This window comes from Ochotona princeps, chromosome 8 (genome assembly GCF_030435755.1).
Source record: "Ochotona princeps isolate mOchPri1 chromosome 8, mOchPri1.hap1, whole genome shotgun sequence".
Classification (NCBI taxonomy): Eukaryota; Metazoa; Chordata; class Mammalia; order Lagomorpha; family Ochotonidae; genus Ochotona; species Ochotona princeps.
In genome coordinates this window covers 65,075,526-65,095,374 of record NC_080839.1, presented here as the reverse complement: position 1 = coordinate 65,095,374, position 19,849 = coordinate 65,075,526, and the positions used below count along the sequence as shown (strand labels likewise).

Genomic DNA, 19,849 nt, shown 5'->3' with positions numbered 1-19,849 from the left:
GAGAATGGTAGCAGGGATGCGAGCCTCGTTACCATGGCCACTCTATCACTAGCCCAGTGCTAAGGCCAGTGCAGGAGCAGTCCCCAGGCAACCACCTGCCAGACCAGGTTTGGCTGTTGTGTATACTGCTCATCTCAACTGTCTCCCCTCCTCCTCCTCCTCCTGATTCTCCTGGCAGTGCTGGTTGGATCTGGGGCCACTGCATGCACACAGGATGGTGTGCGGGCCACAGGCCCCTCCACTTTCACTGTATTGAAGTTATTGAGAGAGGGAGGAGAATACTGGAATGAGGGGAACTGAAAGGAGAAGGCAGCCACATTACTTCCTCTGGGGCCTTAGCATCCTTCCGCATCAGAACCAGCCAGCTGGGCATGTGTTTGTGTCAGCTGACCACCCAGCGAGGAGCAGGCCCTGGCAGTCTCCCATAGGCCCCTACCCAATCCCCAGCTGAGCTTTTGGGGGCATTCCCACCAGCTCTGACCCAGCAGAAGTCTTCCTGGAGCACTGGAGCCACACAGCAGTGTCAAAAAGACTTCCAGGAGGGTTTTTGCTCACCCAGAACACCAGAGGATGCTGGGAGGCACAAGTCCAACATTTGGGGGACCCCAGGTGTACCCTGTAGGGGCTTGGGGCCTGTGAACAATTCACTTTGCCTTGGAAAGTCTCTGTGTTATTTCCCTTCAGATTAGGATAACAGCACCTTCTGGGGCAGTAAATAAAACAACTACTGCAAGCAGTGTAAGAAAGTTCTGGCACCCAGTGGGGGCTGCACTATTGAGTGGATAATGAAGATTTTACATCACATTTAGATTTCAATTTCTTTGCTGAAAATAGTCTCTGCCGCAGGCGTCACCAGGTTTGGATCCACGCAAAAAATAAGTTCCGCCGATTGATCAATTTCCTCATTCCATTATGAACCCAGGCTTGGAAGCAAGGCTTTTTGAAATTAAAATGCACATATGCAAAGCAACCTGGCAGGACCCTGGGAGGATCCTGAGGTGAGAACGTGCGTGTGAGGAAGCGCTGTGTAAACTGCGAAGCCCTGTGCAAACGCTAGTTGTCCTCATTAACTGACATGTTTACAGCTCAGTTGGCCCTGAAATTGCTGGCTTAACCTGAAAGACAGCTGTGGGCACTGTGCCAGGATGCCGGGGCCAGGCCAGAAAGTCCCTGATGAAGAGGCCTCGGCTGGGTGGTTGGTTCACAGACCACCCCTCCCCAGGCCTACCCCTGCTCCTACCACCAATCCCAGTCACAGCCAAATTTCATCCAAACCATGGCAGCATCAAGACACATGCTGCCCCAAATGCCTGTTCAGAAGCTGCCTAGCCTGGTAGGCACTAGGAGCCACAGGTCATGTGGAAGAGCAGGTGGAGGCCCAGGCAAGAGCGGAGGCAAACTGAGGCACATAATCAACAAAGGAAGGCAGGGAGGGGGCGATGGGGAAGGTGGCCAATAACCCAGCCTAGCAACCATTGGCATCATGCAAACCTGCCTTTGCCAGATCTAGCATTTTTTTCCCCTCTGTGTATAAGATGCCAGAACTCCAGATTTTATGGGAAATTTCTTGATTTTTAAATATTGGCAGCTAATTTTTAAAATATTTGACAGGCTCTGTGAGCCAAGTAAACCATGTGTATTGACTATATTCAGCCAGGAATCTGGACCACAGCCTTGCGGAGCAGCCCGGTCCTCAGAAAATCCAGAAGGCCCACAGGAGGCTGCCCATTGGGCCAGGCACTCACCCTCTCCTGCAGGGGCTCCTCGGCCCTCCTTTGGAGTGCAGCAGCCATTCTCCACTGCTCTGGAGGCTTCGGGTGGGGCCTCGGCGGCACCTTGTCCTTCAGCAGGGGCCCCGCCCTTCTGCCCCCCAGCAGGGCTGCCCTCCTCCGGCTGGGGCTCACTCCGCTTCTCCAAGTCCCCATTGGGTAACAGCTCCGAAGGGCCTGAGTCCTGGGCCACGGATGGGGACTTGGAGGTGGCCGCAGAGTCCTTGGGTGTGTCGCTGCTTTCCACCTGGGAGAGGAAGGAGATGGGGGAGGGTTATGGCCATGGTTAGAGTTCCCTCCTGCATCTTGACACCCATCCCCTTATTCCCCCCTCCACTCTGCAGAGCCAATGAAAGTGATGAGGACTGCTTGCTGCTGGCCAGAGAGCTGTGCTGCGATTCTGCAGGCAGCACCCGAGGGGTTGCGTTCAGGGTCACCCTGAGCCTTTGACACCAAGGCGTGTGTGAGCTTCAGCAAGAGACAGGAGAAGACAGGGACATTCCAGGTCACTTCTGGGAATCCTGGGGTGGCCAGGTTTCTGTGCTCCAAACCTTCCTGGTCTCCAGGTACAAAGAGGCCCAGATCTTCCCACGGCCCCTCTCCTCCCCGCTTGGATCACACCCCCAAAAGATAAGAGCTCCACCTCATTAGCAACACACAGTCTGTAGCAACACCTCCCCAAAAGGACATGCATGCCTTCACCCTGGAGCCTGAAAACTGAGTTGTTTAAGCTAACAGAAAAACCAAGGATGAGCCCAGGAGCCGGTACAGTGACTCAACTGGTTAATCCTCCACCTTGCAAGTGCCAGAATCCCATGTGGGCACTGGTTTGTGTTTCGGCTACTCCATTTCCAATACAATTTCCTGCCTGAGGTCTGGGGAAGCAGTCGAGGATGACCCAAAACCTTGGGACCTTGCTTCCTCATGGGAGACCTGAAAGAAACTTCTGGCTCCAGGCTTTAGATTGGCTCAGATCCAGAAATTGTGGCCATTTGGGGAGTGAATCAGCAGATGCAAGATCTTTCTCTTTCTGTCCTTCCTTTTCTCTATAAATCTGCCTTTCCAATGCAAATCAATCAATCTCTGCATGGCTCTGCAAGGACAGGGAGCATGCAGGATTACTAGTGCCCTTTGTGCTGTGCTGTCTGCATGTGCCCTGTCCTTGGCCCCCTAGTTCCAAGTGGCCAGGACATCTTGGGAAGAATGGAGGTGTCCAGCTTGGAGCAGGAAGAGGCAAGAGTCCCTACCCTTGGCATTCTGCCACCCCCTGGGCACCAAAGGCATCAGTGCTCCTGCCCTGCTGGTTCACCTTGCAGAATGCCTGACCAGGACTGGCTAAGCAAATGTCAGGTGAGGCACATACACACACATACACACAGCCTTGGTGTCCCCACTGCCAGGGCAGACGGCCAGGCTAAACCATGGAGTTTCAGAGTTTTTTGTTTTGTTTTGGTTTGCTTTAAAAAAAAAAAAAAGATTTATTTATTTGTATTACAAAGTCAGATATACAGAGAGGAGGAGGGATAGAGAGAAAGATCTTCCATCCGATGATTCACTCCCCAAGTGACCGCAACGGCCAGTGCTGCGCCGATCCAAAGCCAGGAGCCAGGAACTTCCTCCAGGTCTCCCACGTGGGTGCAGGGTCCCAAGGCTTTGGGCTGACCTTGACTGCTTTCCCAGGCCACAAGCAGGGAGCTGGATGGGAAGTGGAGCAGCTGGGATTAGAACCGGCGCCATGGGATCCCAGCGCATTCAAGGTGAGGACTTTAACCGCTAGGCCACACTGCCGGGCCCCTTGGTTTGCTTTTTTGAAAGAGTTACAAGAGAGAAGCAGAGACAGAAACAAAGTGGTTTTTTATCTACTGATTTACTCCCCAAATGGCTGCAATGGCCAGGGCTGTGCCAGGGCAAAGCAAGGAGTCTGGGTCTCCCATGTAGGTGCAAGGGCCAATACTTGGGCCATTTTCCATTACTTTCCCAAATGCATTAGTAGGGAGCTGGATGGGAAGTAGAGTAGCTGGGACTTGGACTGGCACTCATATGGGATGCCAGCATTGCAGGCAGTGGCTTAACCCCCTATTTCACAATGCTGGTAAGATATAACCATGGGCAAGTTGCATGTATACACACAACACACACCTCAGATCCAAAACATGTTTCCTGAATGGGCCTGCATGGCTCATGACACTCTGCTTGCCCCCTCACTGGGCAGGCCAGGTAGACATCACTCCACATCTGTGCATGAAGGCCTGACTCGTGGGGGATCTGTGGGGTACACAGATGGCTCCCTGCCAGTGGACCTTCATTCAGGCTGATGTGCTTTTTGTAGCAGGGAACACCTTGCTTCCATGACTATATGCACCTGTGTGCTTCTGCAAGTCAGAGTACCAGGTATGCACTGGCCAGGCTAAATTGCCAGCCTGGTTAAATATGAGGAGATACTGCCTGGTTCCCTCCAGAAAGTCATGCCACCCAAGCGCACAGCCTCAGAGAGTGGGGACCCTAGCCTCTCTCCAGCATGGCCTGATTTCCAAGGCTGCTTCTACTTGTGGGGGGAGGTTCTAGAACTGACTCCCCTTTGTGATCTGGCAAGGAGCACCCAGAGGTGGCAAGTAGGGGCAAGGGCCTTAGACAAAGCTCAGAGCAGAACCAGGGTCCTCCCAGGTCTGCCTTCCTCCCTGCCAAGGAACCTGGGTCCAGGAAGCAGCCTGAGAGAGCAGAAGCAACCACACTAGGCAGGCTGCATGGGGCAGCTCAGCTCTGGGGGAGGCTAAAAACATGGGCCCTTCTTGACCACTGGGGCAAGAGCTACATCAAGAGAAGAGGGAGTAGGGTGGGAGGCAGAAGGCCTGCACCTAGGCTTAGCGCAACAGAAGGCCAGAGGCTGGGATGACAGTGAAGCAAGTCTTTCGCCTTTAAGGCAAGCACTTCAGGCCCAGGGCTCCTCCCTGCCACCTTGTAAGCTGCACAGCACAGGTGGCCTGGGGGGTGGGGGACACATCCATGCCTTAGCAGCTACCTTCCAGGGTCCAGCTGGGTAAGCACCCCAAATCCCAGGACACAGCATTACCAGGGAGGCAGGTGTGGGTCCCATGGGCTCTGAACCCCACAGAGTTGCTCAAGACAACCCCCTACCCTGCAACTGACACTCGCTTCCTGCCTGGGGTCCTCACGGCCCCCTCCCACCCGGGGACTCACTTCCTGTTGACTGCCAGCTCTGGAGCGCAGACACCCAGGAGTGCCAAGTCCCAGCACACTCTGGGCCCCTGGTCACTGAAGCAGGCAGAACAAGAATCTCCTAAGGCCATGGCAGCATCTCCTGCACCGGAGGGTGCTGGGACCACCAGGAGACTGTTGTAGTCCTAGGCAGTTAGTTCAGGGTCACCAGCTTAGAAGCCACTTGCCCCACCCTCCCAGGTGGTCTCTTCTGCCCACTTGTGATGCTCACCTATCATCACCTGGAACCTGAGAGGAACAGTATTGTGTTTTTGCATAACCACTTCCCTTGCAAGTTCCCATAAAGGCCCCATGATTGGGAGGGGCTCACTCTCTTGGTTGCAAGCTTCTGTTGCTCCTGCGCTCTTGGCCTCCCCAATACCTGCTTGCTCTCTGGCTTCCTGTGGACAGATTCTGAGGACAGGTAGCCCCGAACACGGACCCTGTGTCTGTATTCCTTACCCTCTGCTCATTGCTTGGGCAGGACTGAAGATGTTAATACTAAGATGCTTTGTATTTCTAGTTTGTGTACTTTCAAGAGTTCCAGGAGAGGTGAGGCCTGGCAGTAAAGGAATATGGACAGAGAAGCCAGGGAAAGGTGGATGCAGCTTTCTAAGTGTTTCTAGGTTGTTTGCTGCATGTCTCTTAGGATAATTTATATTTCTGGGGAAGATGTAACATAGGTCTTCAGTTTAATGGACTGGTTTCATGGTAATGACCATTTGTTCCTCTCAGGGTTTTAATTCAGACTGGGTTGCCACTGGACTTGCCATTTGCTAATTTCTAGTGGGCTCTGTTATCACCATGCTTGGTTAACAAAGACTCCTTAATCCACTCTAGACTTGTCTGGCACGATCTCACACCTTGCAATGAAGATAAAGGGGATGCAGACACTTGGCACAGCTCCAGCCCCAGGTTAGCTCCACAGCTGGACCTCACCTGCCTCCCCTGCTATCCCATCTGTCCACACCCTCCGCCCTGCGCTCTCTGGTTCTGATGAGGCCAGAGTCAGCCGAGCGCTAGGCTTAGGGAGAGCTGTCCCTGCTAGGGACCACCCTGGACCTGTCTTCTCCATCAAGCACCACCCCTACAGGGCTGGTATTGCGGCATAGTGGGCTGAGCTTATTCTTGCAACCACTGGCATGCCACATTCTGATGCCGGCTGAAGTCCCAGCTGCTCTACTCAGATCCAGCTCCCTGCTAACGAGCCTGGGAAAGCAGCAGGAGATGGTATAAGTGTTTGACCCCCTTGCCACCCCCGTGGGAGACCTGGACTCCTGACATCAGCCTGTTTCAGCCATGGCTGTTGCGGCCTTCTAGTGAGCAGACCAGCAGATGGAAGGGGAGGAGACACACTCAGCCAGGCCTGAACTTTCCCCACTGTCTCCCACCTCCTGCAACCCCAAGCCCTCCTGCAGCTACTTTCTTCTGGCCTCAGCAGCTTGTCACTCTTGGAGGCAAGGGTTTTGTTTGATCCAGCAAGACTGACAGGTGCAGAATCAGCCTTCCCAAGTGATTCATGACATCAAAACCAGGTTAAAAGTGAGAGCTTCCTATTCATAAACATGGAATTGGAGTTGCCTTGTCAGAGGTAACTGGTAAACCCTGTTGAGTTCACTTTTATTTTGACTTTGGGGAGGGCAGGTGTTCCCCCCAGGGCAGACATTTTGCCCTGTTTCCTTTGGCCACTTGGGAAGTCAGCAGCAAGGGTTGTAGCTACAGGTGATGATTCCCACTGCTTCTGTGGACCTATGAGTGGGCAGGGGAGGACGCAGTGGGACAGCAGTGGGGAGCAGCCCCACTTCCATTCCCTGTTAGGGACAACTGCAGGGGTCCCGCCTCATCCTGGGTTCAGTCCCTGCCCGTGCCCTCGGGAGCTCTCAGAGTTTGCCAACTCCACCCTTCCTTCCACTCTGACCTGTCACCATCTTCCCCCAGGAGCAGTTTTCAGTGGCCCTTCACTGGGGGGCCATCTGCACCTTTGGGGACATTTTTGGCTGTCATGGAGGAGGAGTGTTGGTACCAGTGCGCTATGCCAGCCCCCATGGCAAGGAGTTACCTCCCAAATGTTAGAAGTGTCTGAAAAGTCTTCGGAAGAATAACAACCCAGGATTGCTTTGCTCTAAGGAACGTTTCTGTAAAACATTTTTTTAAATTGTAAAATATACCAGTTTACCTGCAATCAGGTGTATATTAAGTGTGTTCACATCTCTGGACCCCAAGTAGGAACTGGGTCCCATGAGCAGGATTCTATTGTCTTCTAAAGACACACACAGGGGCCCGGCGGTGTGGCCTAGTGGCTAAAGTCCTCACCTTGAACACGCCAGGATCACATATGGGCGCCGGTTCTAATCCCAGCAGCTCCACTTCCCATCCAGCTCCCTGCTTGTGGCCTGGAAAAGCAGTTGAGGACGGCCCAATGCATTGGGACCCTGCACCCGCACGGGAGACCCGGAAGAGGTTCCAGGTTCTCGGCTTCGGATCGGCACAGCACCGGCGGTTGCGCTCACTTGGGGAGTGAATCATCGGACGGAAGATCTTCCTCTCTGTCTCTCCTCCTCTCTGTATCTCTGACTTTGTAATAAAAATAAATAAATCTTAAAAAAAAAAAAAGACAGACAGACACAGATGCATACACATAGATGTGCATCCACAGAAACACACACCCAGCACACACACAGATGTGTACACATGAGTATGCACATACAGATACACAGTCATGCCCATATGCACATACACATATACCACATACATACAAACACACACACAGATACACAGGTGCACACACACACACACACACACACACACAGATATACGCACATCCCTGGCAGGGATTTGGGTTAGGCCCTGGTTTTTGCAGGCCATGGTCTCAGTCCCACCCCCCCCCCAGCTCCCAGCCTCCTACTGTGTAGCTGGCAGGTGTGGGCAGCTGCCAGGCCTGCCTTGCCTACAGCATGTCACACTTGGTGGCAAAGTGCCTCCCCACCCTGTCGCATCACAGCTGGTGCCATGCTGCTGCCCCTCTTCATCTTTTCATTGCTCTCCAGCTCCAGCTCCCCAGGCCCCAGCACAGGCCCTAGCACACAGGCACTTATAAAATTCATAAACTTCGGGAGCATCCTGCAGCACTGGCATCCCAATGGGCATTGGTGCTCATCCCAGCCACTCCCTTTGCAATCCAGCTCCCTATTAATGTGCCTGGGAAAGCAGTGTGAGATGGCCCAAGTGCTAGGGCTCCTGCACCCATGAAGGAGACCCTGATGGAGCTTGTGGCATCTGGTTTCAGCCTACCCTGCCCAGTGTTTGGAAAATCTCTCTGTCTCTCTTACTCTCTGTAACTCTGACTTTCCAATAAACAAATCTTAAAAAAAAAAAAAAAAAAAAGAATAAACTTCATGAGCACAGTGATGCTGGGGTAGTTGATGCTAACCACTGGTTTTTGAGCAGAAGACTCCATGGCTTGCATGGGCAACTCAGATCACACACAGTCTCCTCTGTGTTCAGCTTGTGGGGTGACCAGGCCACAGCATGCAGTTCTGGGCTGGCTCTCAGGAGAAGCCAGGCCCATGAGCCCCAGGAATTCCAAGAAGGAAAGGGAGTTCCCTGCTGGGCCCTGGACGGGCCAGGAAGAGGCAACAGCACGTACCTCCAGGAAAAGCAAGAAGGTGCTTTCTGCCACTATGAACTTGTCACATCCAATCCACCCAGGTCCACACTGGACCCCAAGACTCCTGACCTGTCTTCCCCAGGTGAGGCCACAGCACCCAAGGGCAAAAAGGCACAGCTCCTAACCAGGGGTGGGGGTGGGAGGCGACTTAAAAAATAATTATTTGTTTTCATCTACTTGAAAGGTAGGAATAGACAGAGAGAGTGACCTTCCATCTGGTGAGTCACTCTCCAAATACCCACAACAGCCAGACCAAAGCCAGGGGCCTCAAACTTCACCCAGGTCTCCTATTGGAGTGACAGGGACACAAATCTTTGAGCTGTCATCAGCTGCTCCCAGGATGGGGATGCAGCAGCAGGAGGCTGGAGGGTAAACAGGGCATCCAGGACTCAAACTGAGCACACTGATAGGGGCTGTAGGCCTCCAAGCGGTGGCTTAGCCCACTGCACCACAACACATGCTCCGGCTTTTCAGAGTTCCTTTCTAGAGGTGTATCATCTCCAGACCTAAACCCTGTGCACACAGAAGTGAAGGCAGCGATGCAAGGGCTCACCTAGAGGAGAGAGGACAGGCGCCTGGGCAGTTGCCTCTCTCTCTCCTCTCCCATTTCCCTCCTGTCCTTGGGTTCACCCTGGAGGGCCAGGCCTGCAGTTTTGCCTCAGGCTTCTGCACAGCTTGGCTGTGTGCCATTTGGGAACTCTGGAGTCCAGCCAGCCATGGCCTCTGGAGGCACAGTCACAGCAGGGCTGCACCATGCAACCACAGGACAGAGCTGCACGTGCATGCCAGGGACCAAACAGAAGGACCAGTGAGGCCCTCCCCCTTGGCTCATATGCAGCCTCTTGTTCCTCCCGGATCCTGGGTTCCTGAAGGCCCTTGCCACCTCCTCCCCAACCCTCTACCAGCCTGTACTTTTCCAGGTTAGTGCTAGTTTCCAGAAACAACCATCAGATCCACACAAGCAGTGCAGCATTGGCACTGGGATGGGCCTGCCATTTTCCCTGGTAGCAGAGAACAAGAGAGACCCCCTGCACATCCTCCTTAAGGAGAGCAAGGCCCCCAAGTCAGGGAAGTAGAACCCCGAGTCCAAGTTCCTTCTTCTTAGCGGGAGAAAGGGCAGCAAAGCCCAACAGGTCCCTCAGTGGTAGCCCTGCGAGCTGTTGCAATGTGTATGGGTCCACTCCAGCTCCAGCTCCGGCAGACACTTGCCCATCTGGAAAAGGACCTGGCTATGCTCCTGGAAGCCAGCCTCCAAAGCCTCCAGTGTGCGCTGGGATGCTCCGTGTTGAACGGAGGCCCATGCAGGGCATTCTCTTTGGATATGGTTTCTGATTGCAGTCTCTACCAGCCCCAGCTGACAGGTCTGGTGGAGTAGGGATCCACAGTGGAACCTTCTTGAAGGTTCTCAGGGGTACTCTCCCTGCCCCCTAGCTGTGTGTGTTCATCCTGTTCCACCCATTGTCATAACCTCAGTCATACCCCACTTGGCAGGTATGGCCTCTTGGGACTGGGGAGCTGCACTGACCCTGGTCTGACCTCACTTCTCTGGGATGTTCCCACCTTTCCAGGGTGGCAGAACCAAAGTGCACACGACTCTGTAGGTGGGGGAGATGAATGAAACCTGGCCAGCTCCTTGCAGGGAGGTGCGTGTTGGCGAGGACATGCCGGGAGGACCTCCTAGGAAGACCACAGCCTTGGCAGACCCCTGTGTGAACAAATGATCCATGGGCTGTTGCTCTGGGATTCAAGACTCTAGGGCAGGAACCAGGGAGAGATGAAAACAAACAAGGAGTTTTTTCTTTTTCTTTTTTTTTTTTTTTTTGAAAAGCAAAAATGAGATCCTGACATTTCACTCTGATTTTCCCCAACACAACTGGTTTTCTCAAATAGCCCCTGAAAGGGCCCCTGCTCCCATCCTGTTCCTTTCCGGAAATCTCTGACAGCTTTGTAGATTCTACCCCTATTATGATGTCACTGGTATCTGGCATTCCCCAGTTCTGCCCAGCCATTGCCCACCTCCTGACAGACCCTGGGGATGTCTTCTGCCCCCACTCCCAGACTCCTGTCTCGCCCCAAGGATGTCACTTTCATCACTTCCTCCTCGAAGCTTCCAGACGGGGACAAGGGTGGCAGTGCAGGGGGTTAGGCTGCAGCTCATGACATTTATGTCCCAAAGCATCACTCTGCTACTGCTACTGCTAGTGCCAGCCTGAGAAGGCAGCGGATGATGGCTCCTGCTGGGGCCCCTGCCACCTACATGGCAGACCTGGATGGGGCTCCAGGCTCCTGCCTTTGGCCAGGCCCAGCCCCAGCTGCTGTAGCCATTTGGGGAGTGAAGCAGTGGAGGAAAGATCCACCTCCCCCTCCCCTTTTCTCTGTCATTCTGCCTTTCACATAAATAAATGTTTTTTTTTTTTAAGATTTATTTTATTTTTATTACAAAGTCAGATATACTGAGAGGAGGAGAGCTAGAGAGGAAGTGGAGCTGCCGGGATTAGAACCAGCGGCCATATGGGATCAAGGCGAGGACCTTAGCCACTAGGCCACGCCGCCGAGCCCCCCCCTTTTTTTTAAAAAAAAAAAAAAAAAAAACCCTTCAAACACATTCCCTTTTTCCAGGACACACACATGAGAGCAGACTTAATCTACTTGCTCACAGCCCCCACCTTAGAATCACCCCACAAATCATGGCACCCACATGCCTTTCCTCTACCCCTCACTTGGCAAGGCCTCACTATGGTACTGTTGTCCAATCCATACTTTCTCCTGGAGGTTCCTTCCTGCCCCAGCTCCCCAGAACTTTCTTCCCTGGCTTTCCCAGTTTCCACAGGAATCCTACAGCTCCCGGCACTGGGGTTGGGGCGGTACAGGTGGTTCTATGGGAACAGGGTGAAGTTGGGAGCCTCTGGGGTCACAGGACAGTTCTGTCTTCTCACACGAGAGGACAGGGAGCAGGCAGCAGAGTGCACTGCTGCACCCAAGACCCTCTTGCAGGAAGAGCCATCACGGACAGCCAGGTGGGGGTAAGAGGTTGTCCGAGGCCAGACCTGGGGGATCCTGTGCTGCAGACCTAAGGGTGCTAAGTCACAGCTTCCAGGGCTGGTGCAGGAACAGTTTTGATCTAGAAACAGGAAGGGAATCCGAGTTCCCTCTTGGTTTACGATCCAAAGGCCCCATCAGGCTGGAAAATTTACCATTGTGGGGCAAGATGTGGCAGCGGCGTGAACTGGCCCAGAAAGGGGAGCCTGCCCTCTTCCCTGGGGAGCTCCCTACCCCTCAAGTATTGTGGGGTTGGGCCATTTTGCCTTCCTGATCCCCTTCACTTCAGCGCAGGCACAGGGGATGAGCAACAAGGGCTTCAGCTCAGCAGGGCTCAGCGCCAGCTCCCAGCGCCCCATCCTCCTCCTCCCTCCCTTTCTGAGTTATTCTTAGCAAGAGGTGACCTCAGAGTGCTCCTTTTGAACAAAAAATAACCCTGGAGGAAGTTGGTGGGTATAAATCTTCAATGAATAAATTCATACAACTAGTAAACAGGGGCTCAAGCCCCATGGAGCTGGTCAGCCTCCCCACCCCTTCCCTGCCCTGCACCAGGGTCTGGTGGGCAAGAGCTGTAACTGTCCTCCCAGGGGCCCAAGCTGAAACCACCTACAAAGCAGCAGGGTGCCCTGGCAGGGCTGTGTGACCTTGTGACCAGGCGGGAATCGGCCTCAGGCATCCTCGCTTGTCACCCTGCTACATCGGGGAGCTGGTCCCATTTACACGCTCCCACCCACCCATAGGCTCACCCATGCCAATCCCCACTTCCCCATCATGGGGCCTGGGGTGCCAGCTCCTTTCCGAAGCCCCACCCACCCAGCCCCGCAGCTGGCTTCCTGTTTCCTGTTGCCGGCTCACGCAGCAGCATCCTGGCTTTCCGGGGCTGTGCTGCTCCGACATACACAGGGCCCAATCCTCTCTCCCACCGTGGCCGCCTTTCCCGTGGCACCTTCCTGGCATTCGGGGCAGCAGCCCGCAGCACTTGTGCCTCCCCCTATGTGCATGTGCCCACTTGACATGCTTTCCCAGTCCTGGACATGTCTGCCAACCTCAGACCCCTTGGATGCCTACGCGGCCAGGCCACGTGGCTGCACAGGGAGGAGGTGTGGGGTGGGGTGGGTTTCAAGTTCCGAACCTTCTCTGAACCTTAAGTCTCTTCATCGTGGTGGCTGTGTCTCCACCCACTTCCCACATGACAGGGTGGTTCAGTCTTGAGGTGACCTACCTCAGTGAGCCTTCGCCATTGTCCCTGTCCTCAGTCAGGGACACAAATGCAGAGTGGCTTGGCTCCGTGACTAAGCAATGGGGGTGGAAGACACACGCTCTCTCCATCCCTGCTTTTCCAGCTCCCAAGGAGGTAAAATGGCAGATGTGGGGTTTGGGCTTGTAAAAATTCTCTCTACCCTGAGCAAAGATGTTCTGGCAAAACCTACAAACAACCCCAGGGTGATGGTGAAAAGAGCACTGTGTTAAAAGAAAAGCTGCACAGGTAGGTGCTGGGTGCCATGACTAAGATGTCCCACATCAGGATGTTTCAGTCTAAGTCATAGCTCCACTGCCTGAAAATGTGTGCCCTGGGAGGCAGCAGGTGATGGCTTAACTGCTTGGGTCCCTGCCACCTGTGTGAGAGACCCTGGATGGAGTCCCTGGTTTCTGGGTTCAGCAGGCATTTGGAGTGAGAACTTGTGGATGGAAGCGTCATCTCTATTTCTGCGTTTCAAATATAAACAAATAGTTAATTAAAAATGTTAAAAAGCCTCTGAGCATTGATTTTCAAGTTGTGCATAAACTGGTAGTGATCAGCACTTCGCAAAGCAAGATCTGCGTCACGTAGGAGCTATGGGCCGGCACTCAGTAATCTGTATTACTTCTACAAGTGGATCAAGCAGGGGAAGGCCAGGGTGGGTCTTGACAGCCGACCCGGGGTTCATCCAACTAGGCCTTGATGGGCTGTGGTGCTAGGTCCGGTAGAAGGAGGAAAGGCAGCGGGAGAAATGGGTGTGGCCAGGGAGGTGATACTGGGTGCAGAGGCAGAAGCAGGAGAGACCTGGTGATGAGCAACCAGATGGAATATTCCGGCTCTTGTTTCTTAGGAGATAGAGCCCCTGGAGACTACTGAACAGCACTGTGTGGGGGATTGTATCTTCTGGGGTTGTGGGGGCCTCTTCTCTCTAGCACAGCGAGTGGCATCAGATCCTCTGCGTACGGGCAGCTCCACCCATGGCAGGTGCTGGTCCATATGCCCTGTCCACCACATAGCAAGGAAGGGACCGGGTCTAGAGGGAATTGGGGGTAGGTGAAGCTGGATTAGGGGAGGGCGCAGCGGGGAGACAGATGCCCACTGGACACAGCCTCAGCCCCTCTCCTCCATCCTCCTCTTTGGCTACACCTGTCAGGACCCGAGCCAAGCCCTTTCCCCTGCAGGCTTTGCAGGATGACACAGGAGGTGGTGGGAAACCTCCCAGCTACATCTATCCCAACAGCTCCTCAGGCCACTTTGCCTCCCCCATGGGTTTTTCCAGTCTGGAGCCTAGAGCTCATGTAGCTACAGCGGTCACCCAGGCCATGAGACCTGGTCACATCAGACCAGGACCTGCAGGGGACGGACGCACACTGTGGGCTAGAGAGGCTCCCCCCAACCCACTCACCAGCCTTGCGGACACTGGTCCCATTGGGCCCTGCATGGGGCAGCATGCTAGCCCCACCTGTCCTGCACAACTGCACTCCATGTGGCTGTGTGTGAAGTGGCCCAGGAAGTAGCCACACTTTACTAAAGAGGAAGCAGCTCAGAGAGGTCAGGTAACTTGTCCTTAATCACACAGCCAGGAAGCAGTTCATCCAGGTGTTGTCTCCTCTGTCCAGCTGAGGCCTCTAACCCCTCATCCCTGGAACAGAAAAGGTTCAGCTGAACTGCACCTTTCCTGAGGTCTGGGTTTTTGGTGCCTAAGCCCACTCATCTATTGCTGTGGGTGTGGGAGGAACGTGTCCTCATCACCTCTGTCCTTCAGAAGGGCCCCAAGGCTCAGGCAGTGACGTTAGTTCACAAGGCCGAGCAAGTGGTGAAGCCAGGATTTAAACCCAGGTCTGTCCAAGGAGAGCTGTTTCTCCTCCTATTGCATGCAGCCCGTGCCAGTCTGGAGACTCACATGATGGCTCCTGGGCTCCTCCACTTGCAGGGTTCTGTCTTCTGCTCCCTACCTCTTCATAGAAGTCCAGGCACCTGCCATGACTTCCTGTGCCCTCTGAGCTGGGCTTTCTCCTGACTCTGGCTGCTCTGCCTTCCCTCTGATTCAAGGATGCACAAGGGGACCTCCAGGGGTTGCTGGGTCTTCCCTGGCTGTGGTGGTTGTTCCTGTGCCCAGTGAGCCAGAGGCTGCTTGGCAGGTGGGCTGCCCAGTCTGCACCCGCCCGCAGTGCCAGCTCAGCCCCCTGCTTCCCTCAGTCGAGCACCACCCGCAGCAGCCTGTACAGCACATGCACAGGCCGGAAATGCCTCTGAAGCCCCACTTTATCAATGTCATGCGAATGCTTTATTCCATGCCATAAATTATCCCTTTGCTTTAATACTGAGATGTTGGAAATTACTCACCAGTTACAATATTTCCCTTCCACTCTTTTCCTTTCAGAATCTCCACAGAGAACCAACAGCAATACTGGCAAACTCTCCTCCTCCCCCTGACCGCCTCTGTGAACTCACCTCCCCCGCTTCCCCAAGGAGCCCCCAAATCCAACCAAGAACTTCCCCTTGAAGGCCAAGGTACAAATCCAGAGTCCATAGATGCTGTCATGGACATCTTGCTCTAAGTATGCCAGGCTCAGCTGCAAGGGGCTAACAGAAAGGGCCCAGCTGTGCTGGGCACTGGGACACAGCGCTCCCCTCTGCATGTAAAGCAGAAAGGAGCAGGGAGAGGGGGGCTCCCCGCAGGACACAGCCCTGCCAGATATCATGGCCACCATTCCTAACAGGCTTCCTCAGCCAGGGACTTGCCAGCCTGCATCTCCTCCCTTCCTGCTGTATGGCTCAAACTCCCATGCCTCAATACCCTTCCTGTGTGGCCTTGGGGTGGGGACCCAGGGCCCAGGGTGGATACAGCCCGGGGTGGTGGGGGCAGGTAGTGGTTCCTGCACATTCAGGCTCGCTCAGGGCAGTGAATCCAACAAGCTCTCTGCTGCACCTCCACAATGAGGCCACAGGTTGGAGACCTCAATGGAATCCCGGCTCCAGCACTCCCTGGCCCAGGCATCTATACTCTTGGGACCTCTGGCTTTTGATATGGAAAAGAAGGGAGAGTGCAGGTTGTCATGATGCTCAAAGAATGAGGAATTTGAGTGAGCTCTATCTGCCACATCACCTGGTCACAGTGTCCTTCAAATCTCTGCAGGTGACACATCACTGCCGAGCACAGAGCACACGACAGGGCGAGGCAGGTCACTCACCGGTGGGTGCTTGCGCTTCCTCCCTGGCCTGCCCACCTTCCGGGCCGTGGTGCTGGGTTCCTGCCGCTCCTCCTTGCCACGAGGCTCCTCCTGCTCTTCTTCCTGTGGGCATGGACACAGTAGGTGAGGCCAGAGGCTGAGCCTGCTGGTGAGTCAACCCACAGCCCAACAGCTGGGCTCCCAGGGTATGCTGTGTGTGCCAACCCCACCAATGCAGGGTGATGACCTTCTTTTCTGCATGGTGAGCCTGGGTTACCTCGTGGAGTCCCTCTGAAATACATCTTTGGGGAGCCGGTGCTGTGCTATAGCAAATTAAGCTATCATATGCGACACCGGCATCCCATATGAGCACTGGTTGGAGACCTGGCTGCTCCACTTATGTTCTAGCTCCCTGCTGAAGTGCCTGGGGAAGCAGCAGAGAATGGCCCAATACTAGGCCCTTGTAACCACACGAAAGACCTGGCGGACATTTTGGGTTCCTGGCTTTGGCCTGGTTCAGCCTTGGCCACTGCAGTCATCTGGGGAGTGAACCAGTGGATGGAAGCTTGCTCTCTATAACTCTGCCTCTTAAAATAAATAAATCGTGGGTCCAGCACAGTAGCCTAGTGGCTAAAGTCCTCACCTTGCACGTGCCGGAATCACATATGGAAACCAGTTCTAATCCCAGCACCCCCTCTTCCCATCCAGCTCCCTGCTTGTGGCCTGGTAAGGCAGTTGAGGACGGCCCAAAGTCTTGGGTTCCTGCACAAGCATGGGAGATCTGGAGGAAGTTCCTGGCTCCTGGCTTCAGATTGGCACAGCACCAGCCGTTGCAGTCACTTGGGGAGTGAATCATCGGACAGAAGATCTTCCTCTCTGTCTCTCTGTATATCTGACTTTGTAATAAAAATAAATCAAAAAAATAAAAATAAAAAAAAACTTCCAAATAAGCTTCTAGCTTAAAAGTGAGTCTTTTTTTTTTTTAAAGATTTATTTATTTTTATTGGAAAGTCGGATATATATAGAGAGGAGGAGAGACAAAGAGGAAGATCTTCCGTCCGATGATTCACTCCCCAAGTGAGCCGCAACGGGCCGATGCGCGCCGATCCAAAGCCAGGAACCAGAAGCCTCTTTCTGGTCTCCCACACGGGTGCAGTGTCCCAAGACTTTGGGCCGTCCTCGACTGCTTTCCCAGGCCACAAGCAGGGAGCTAGATGGGAAGTGGAGTTGCCGGGATTAGAACTGGCGCCCATATGGGATCCCGGCGCATTCAAGGCGAGGACTTTAGCCGCTAGGCCACCATGCCGGGTCCCTTATTTGGAAGGTTTTAAAAAAATCTTGCACAAGCACAAAAATCACATTAGTGAACTCCTGAATGAACCATCTTTATCAAAAAGAAACGTCACATTCGGCAATGCCTGATCTGGGACAGCAGAGGAAACAGCCAAGATTTTTGCAACCACTAGAACATCTCTGCCTGGAGCCCATGCCACACAACCCTGGCATACTATGGGGATGGCTCAGGGCCATGCATGGCAGATCCCTGTTCCCTCTCCTTCACCCAGGTCTGGGCCAGAAGCTTGGCTGGCTGGCCGCCCCTCCTTCAGCTTCTGTGTAGGGACCAGTGTTGGTCTCCCGGGGCCACGGAGGCTACACCTAGAAAGTCCTGCCTCACTGTTCCAGCCTGGCCACAAACCACCCACAAGTCCCTTTTGACTCAGACTGGCTCCAGCATGACTAAGCCACAACAGCAATGGTGCTGGGGCAGGAGATGGCAGCTGACCCTGGCCCAGCACAGGGACAACAGATGGCTCTGCTTTACACAGCGTGTGATGGGATTGGGTACTGAGGGTGGACATGATGCCCTTGTTGGAGAGGAGGTGGGGGTTAAGTGGGGCATCAGCCCCCAGCACTGCTGGCACCAGCGAGGAAGGAGGGGACGGGGATAGCTCCCCGGCCATTTAACCATGATGGCTCTCCACGTCCTACTTAACTTTCATTTTCTGCGATTTCAAAATAGCATGTGGTTTGCCACATGTGTTTTCAGGTGTCGGTGCGGGGGACATGCGAATGGAAACCAACTGCGACCGACTGTCGGGATCTGACCACGGACACAGCATCCCTGGGGCTGCACCATGAGGCCCGCAGTGTGATGGCCCATCTGCCAGCCAGCCCAGCCAGGCTCCAGCCCTCAAATGCCTCTGAAGGAGAGTTCATGGATGGTGAATGTCCCTTCGCAGCACCAAGTGGTGGTGCCACGGGTTGAGTTGGAAATCTGAGTGCAACCAGCCAGAGGTGAGTGAAGGATACAGCGGCAGTGCACAGCGAGAACTGTACCCCGCAAGAAACCAAGGATGCAGGGCCCCTGCCATGTGTCACTTGGCTATTGGGACCAAAGTGCTGTAGGGGGACTCCTTTAAAAAGCCCAGCTCAGACAGGGTCTGAAAGAGGAGACAGGGCTTGGGGACCCCCAGACCAGAGACCCTTGAGGGGTCCTTTTCAGGAAAGCCCCACAGAGCAGGTGGGGCGGTGGGGGTAGGGGGAGACATGGGGAAGACAGCCAGTGGTGGGCGTTGTGGAAACCCCAGCCAAGACTGGATTTCGGGCACTGGTCCCAGGGAGACCAAGCCTACTGGCTCTGAGCTATCCTTGGAGATGCCACAGCAGCCCCACCTAAGAAAGGTTGGCCCACACCCCCCACCACCCCCAGGCAGGAAATAGCCCCCAGTGCAGCTGAATGCCCATGACAGCTTCTACAGGGTCCACATAAGTGTAGGAGCCCGGGGGCCCAGATGCTAGCACGCTGGGGGCAGGGTGAAGTCCAGCTTGCCTATTCCTGGGCACCACGGCTAGCTTTCCCCTGCGCAGAATGGGAGGATGAAGGAATAACACGGTGCCTGCTCTAAGTTCTGATGAGCGGACGGACCCATGATCCGGACCCATGAGCCTTGCCTGTTCTGGCTCTGGCTGAATCCCCAGCCACGGAGATTTTAAAGAGATTCCCACCGTCCTGGCATCCTGAGCTTTGACCAGGTTCAAGGACTTTTATTCTGAAAGAATTGGCAACATGGAAGCCTCTGGTCAGCAAGAACAGCCAAGGCTCCTCTCCATGTGGACAGAAACCCTCTGGGGGCTCCAACAGGCACCACTCCTAACTCACCCCCTCACCCCCCCGCCTCCTGTGCCTGCATACTTTCCCCTGCTGCAACCCAGCCCTGGAGGAAAGGGTGGGCCAGGGACTGTGCGGGGGGAAGGCACGGTGCAGTCAGGCCTGGGTGGTGCTGGGGGGGGACCAAGTCTCCACACCCAGGTTGGGAGACTGGGCAAGGCCTGGCCCAGGGCATTCCTACTCGGCCCCGAGGAAGGGATTTGCAAGATGTGGGGCTCCAGGACGGCTGTCCGAGGTTCCCACCTTAATGTAGGGGACTGACCCACAGACAAGGGGAACAGATGGTCCCGGGGCCTTCTCCTCTACAGAGGCGTGGTTCATTCTCACATCTGTCACGGGCCTGTTTTATTCAGTCTCTTTGCTGATGAGCTGAGCGGAAGAATGTAAAATATGCTTATCAAATCCACAAGTAGTGCTGAATTAAGAGGCATTGCTAATACTCTGAAAGAGGAGACAGGGAGCCATGGAGGTGGGGAGCAGCTGGCAAACAGCACCCCATTCAGTGGGAGCTGATGAGAAACCAGGTTGGTTCCCTCATGTGTCAAGGATGGAGTGGGAATGAGTCACTCCTTCTGG

At 54.4% G+C, this 19,849-nt stretch overlaps 1 protein-coding gene across 1 annotated transcript in view; it reads right to left on the bottom strand.

Annotated features, from left to right (window-relative positions):
* The window catches only part of DNMT3A (DNA methyltransferase 3 alpha), a 69,576-nt gene that overhangs the window by 39,367 nt on the left and 10,360 nt on the right, over positions 1 to 19,849 (bottom strand). Inside the window, exons 3-4 of the mRNA XM_058668186.1 lie at positions 16,126 to 16,227; positions 1,746 to 2,016 (exon numbers count right to left, since the gene is read on the bottom strand). Coding sequence (XP_058524169.1) covers positions 1,746 to 2,016; positions 16,126 to 16,227 — 373 coding nt within the window. The remainder of the gene's footprint in view (positions 1 to 1,745; positions 2,017 to 16,125; positions 16,228 to 19,849) is intronic.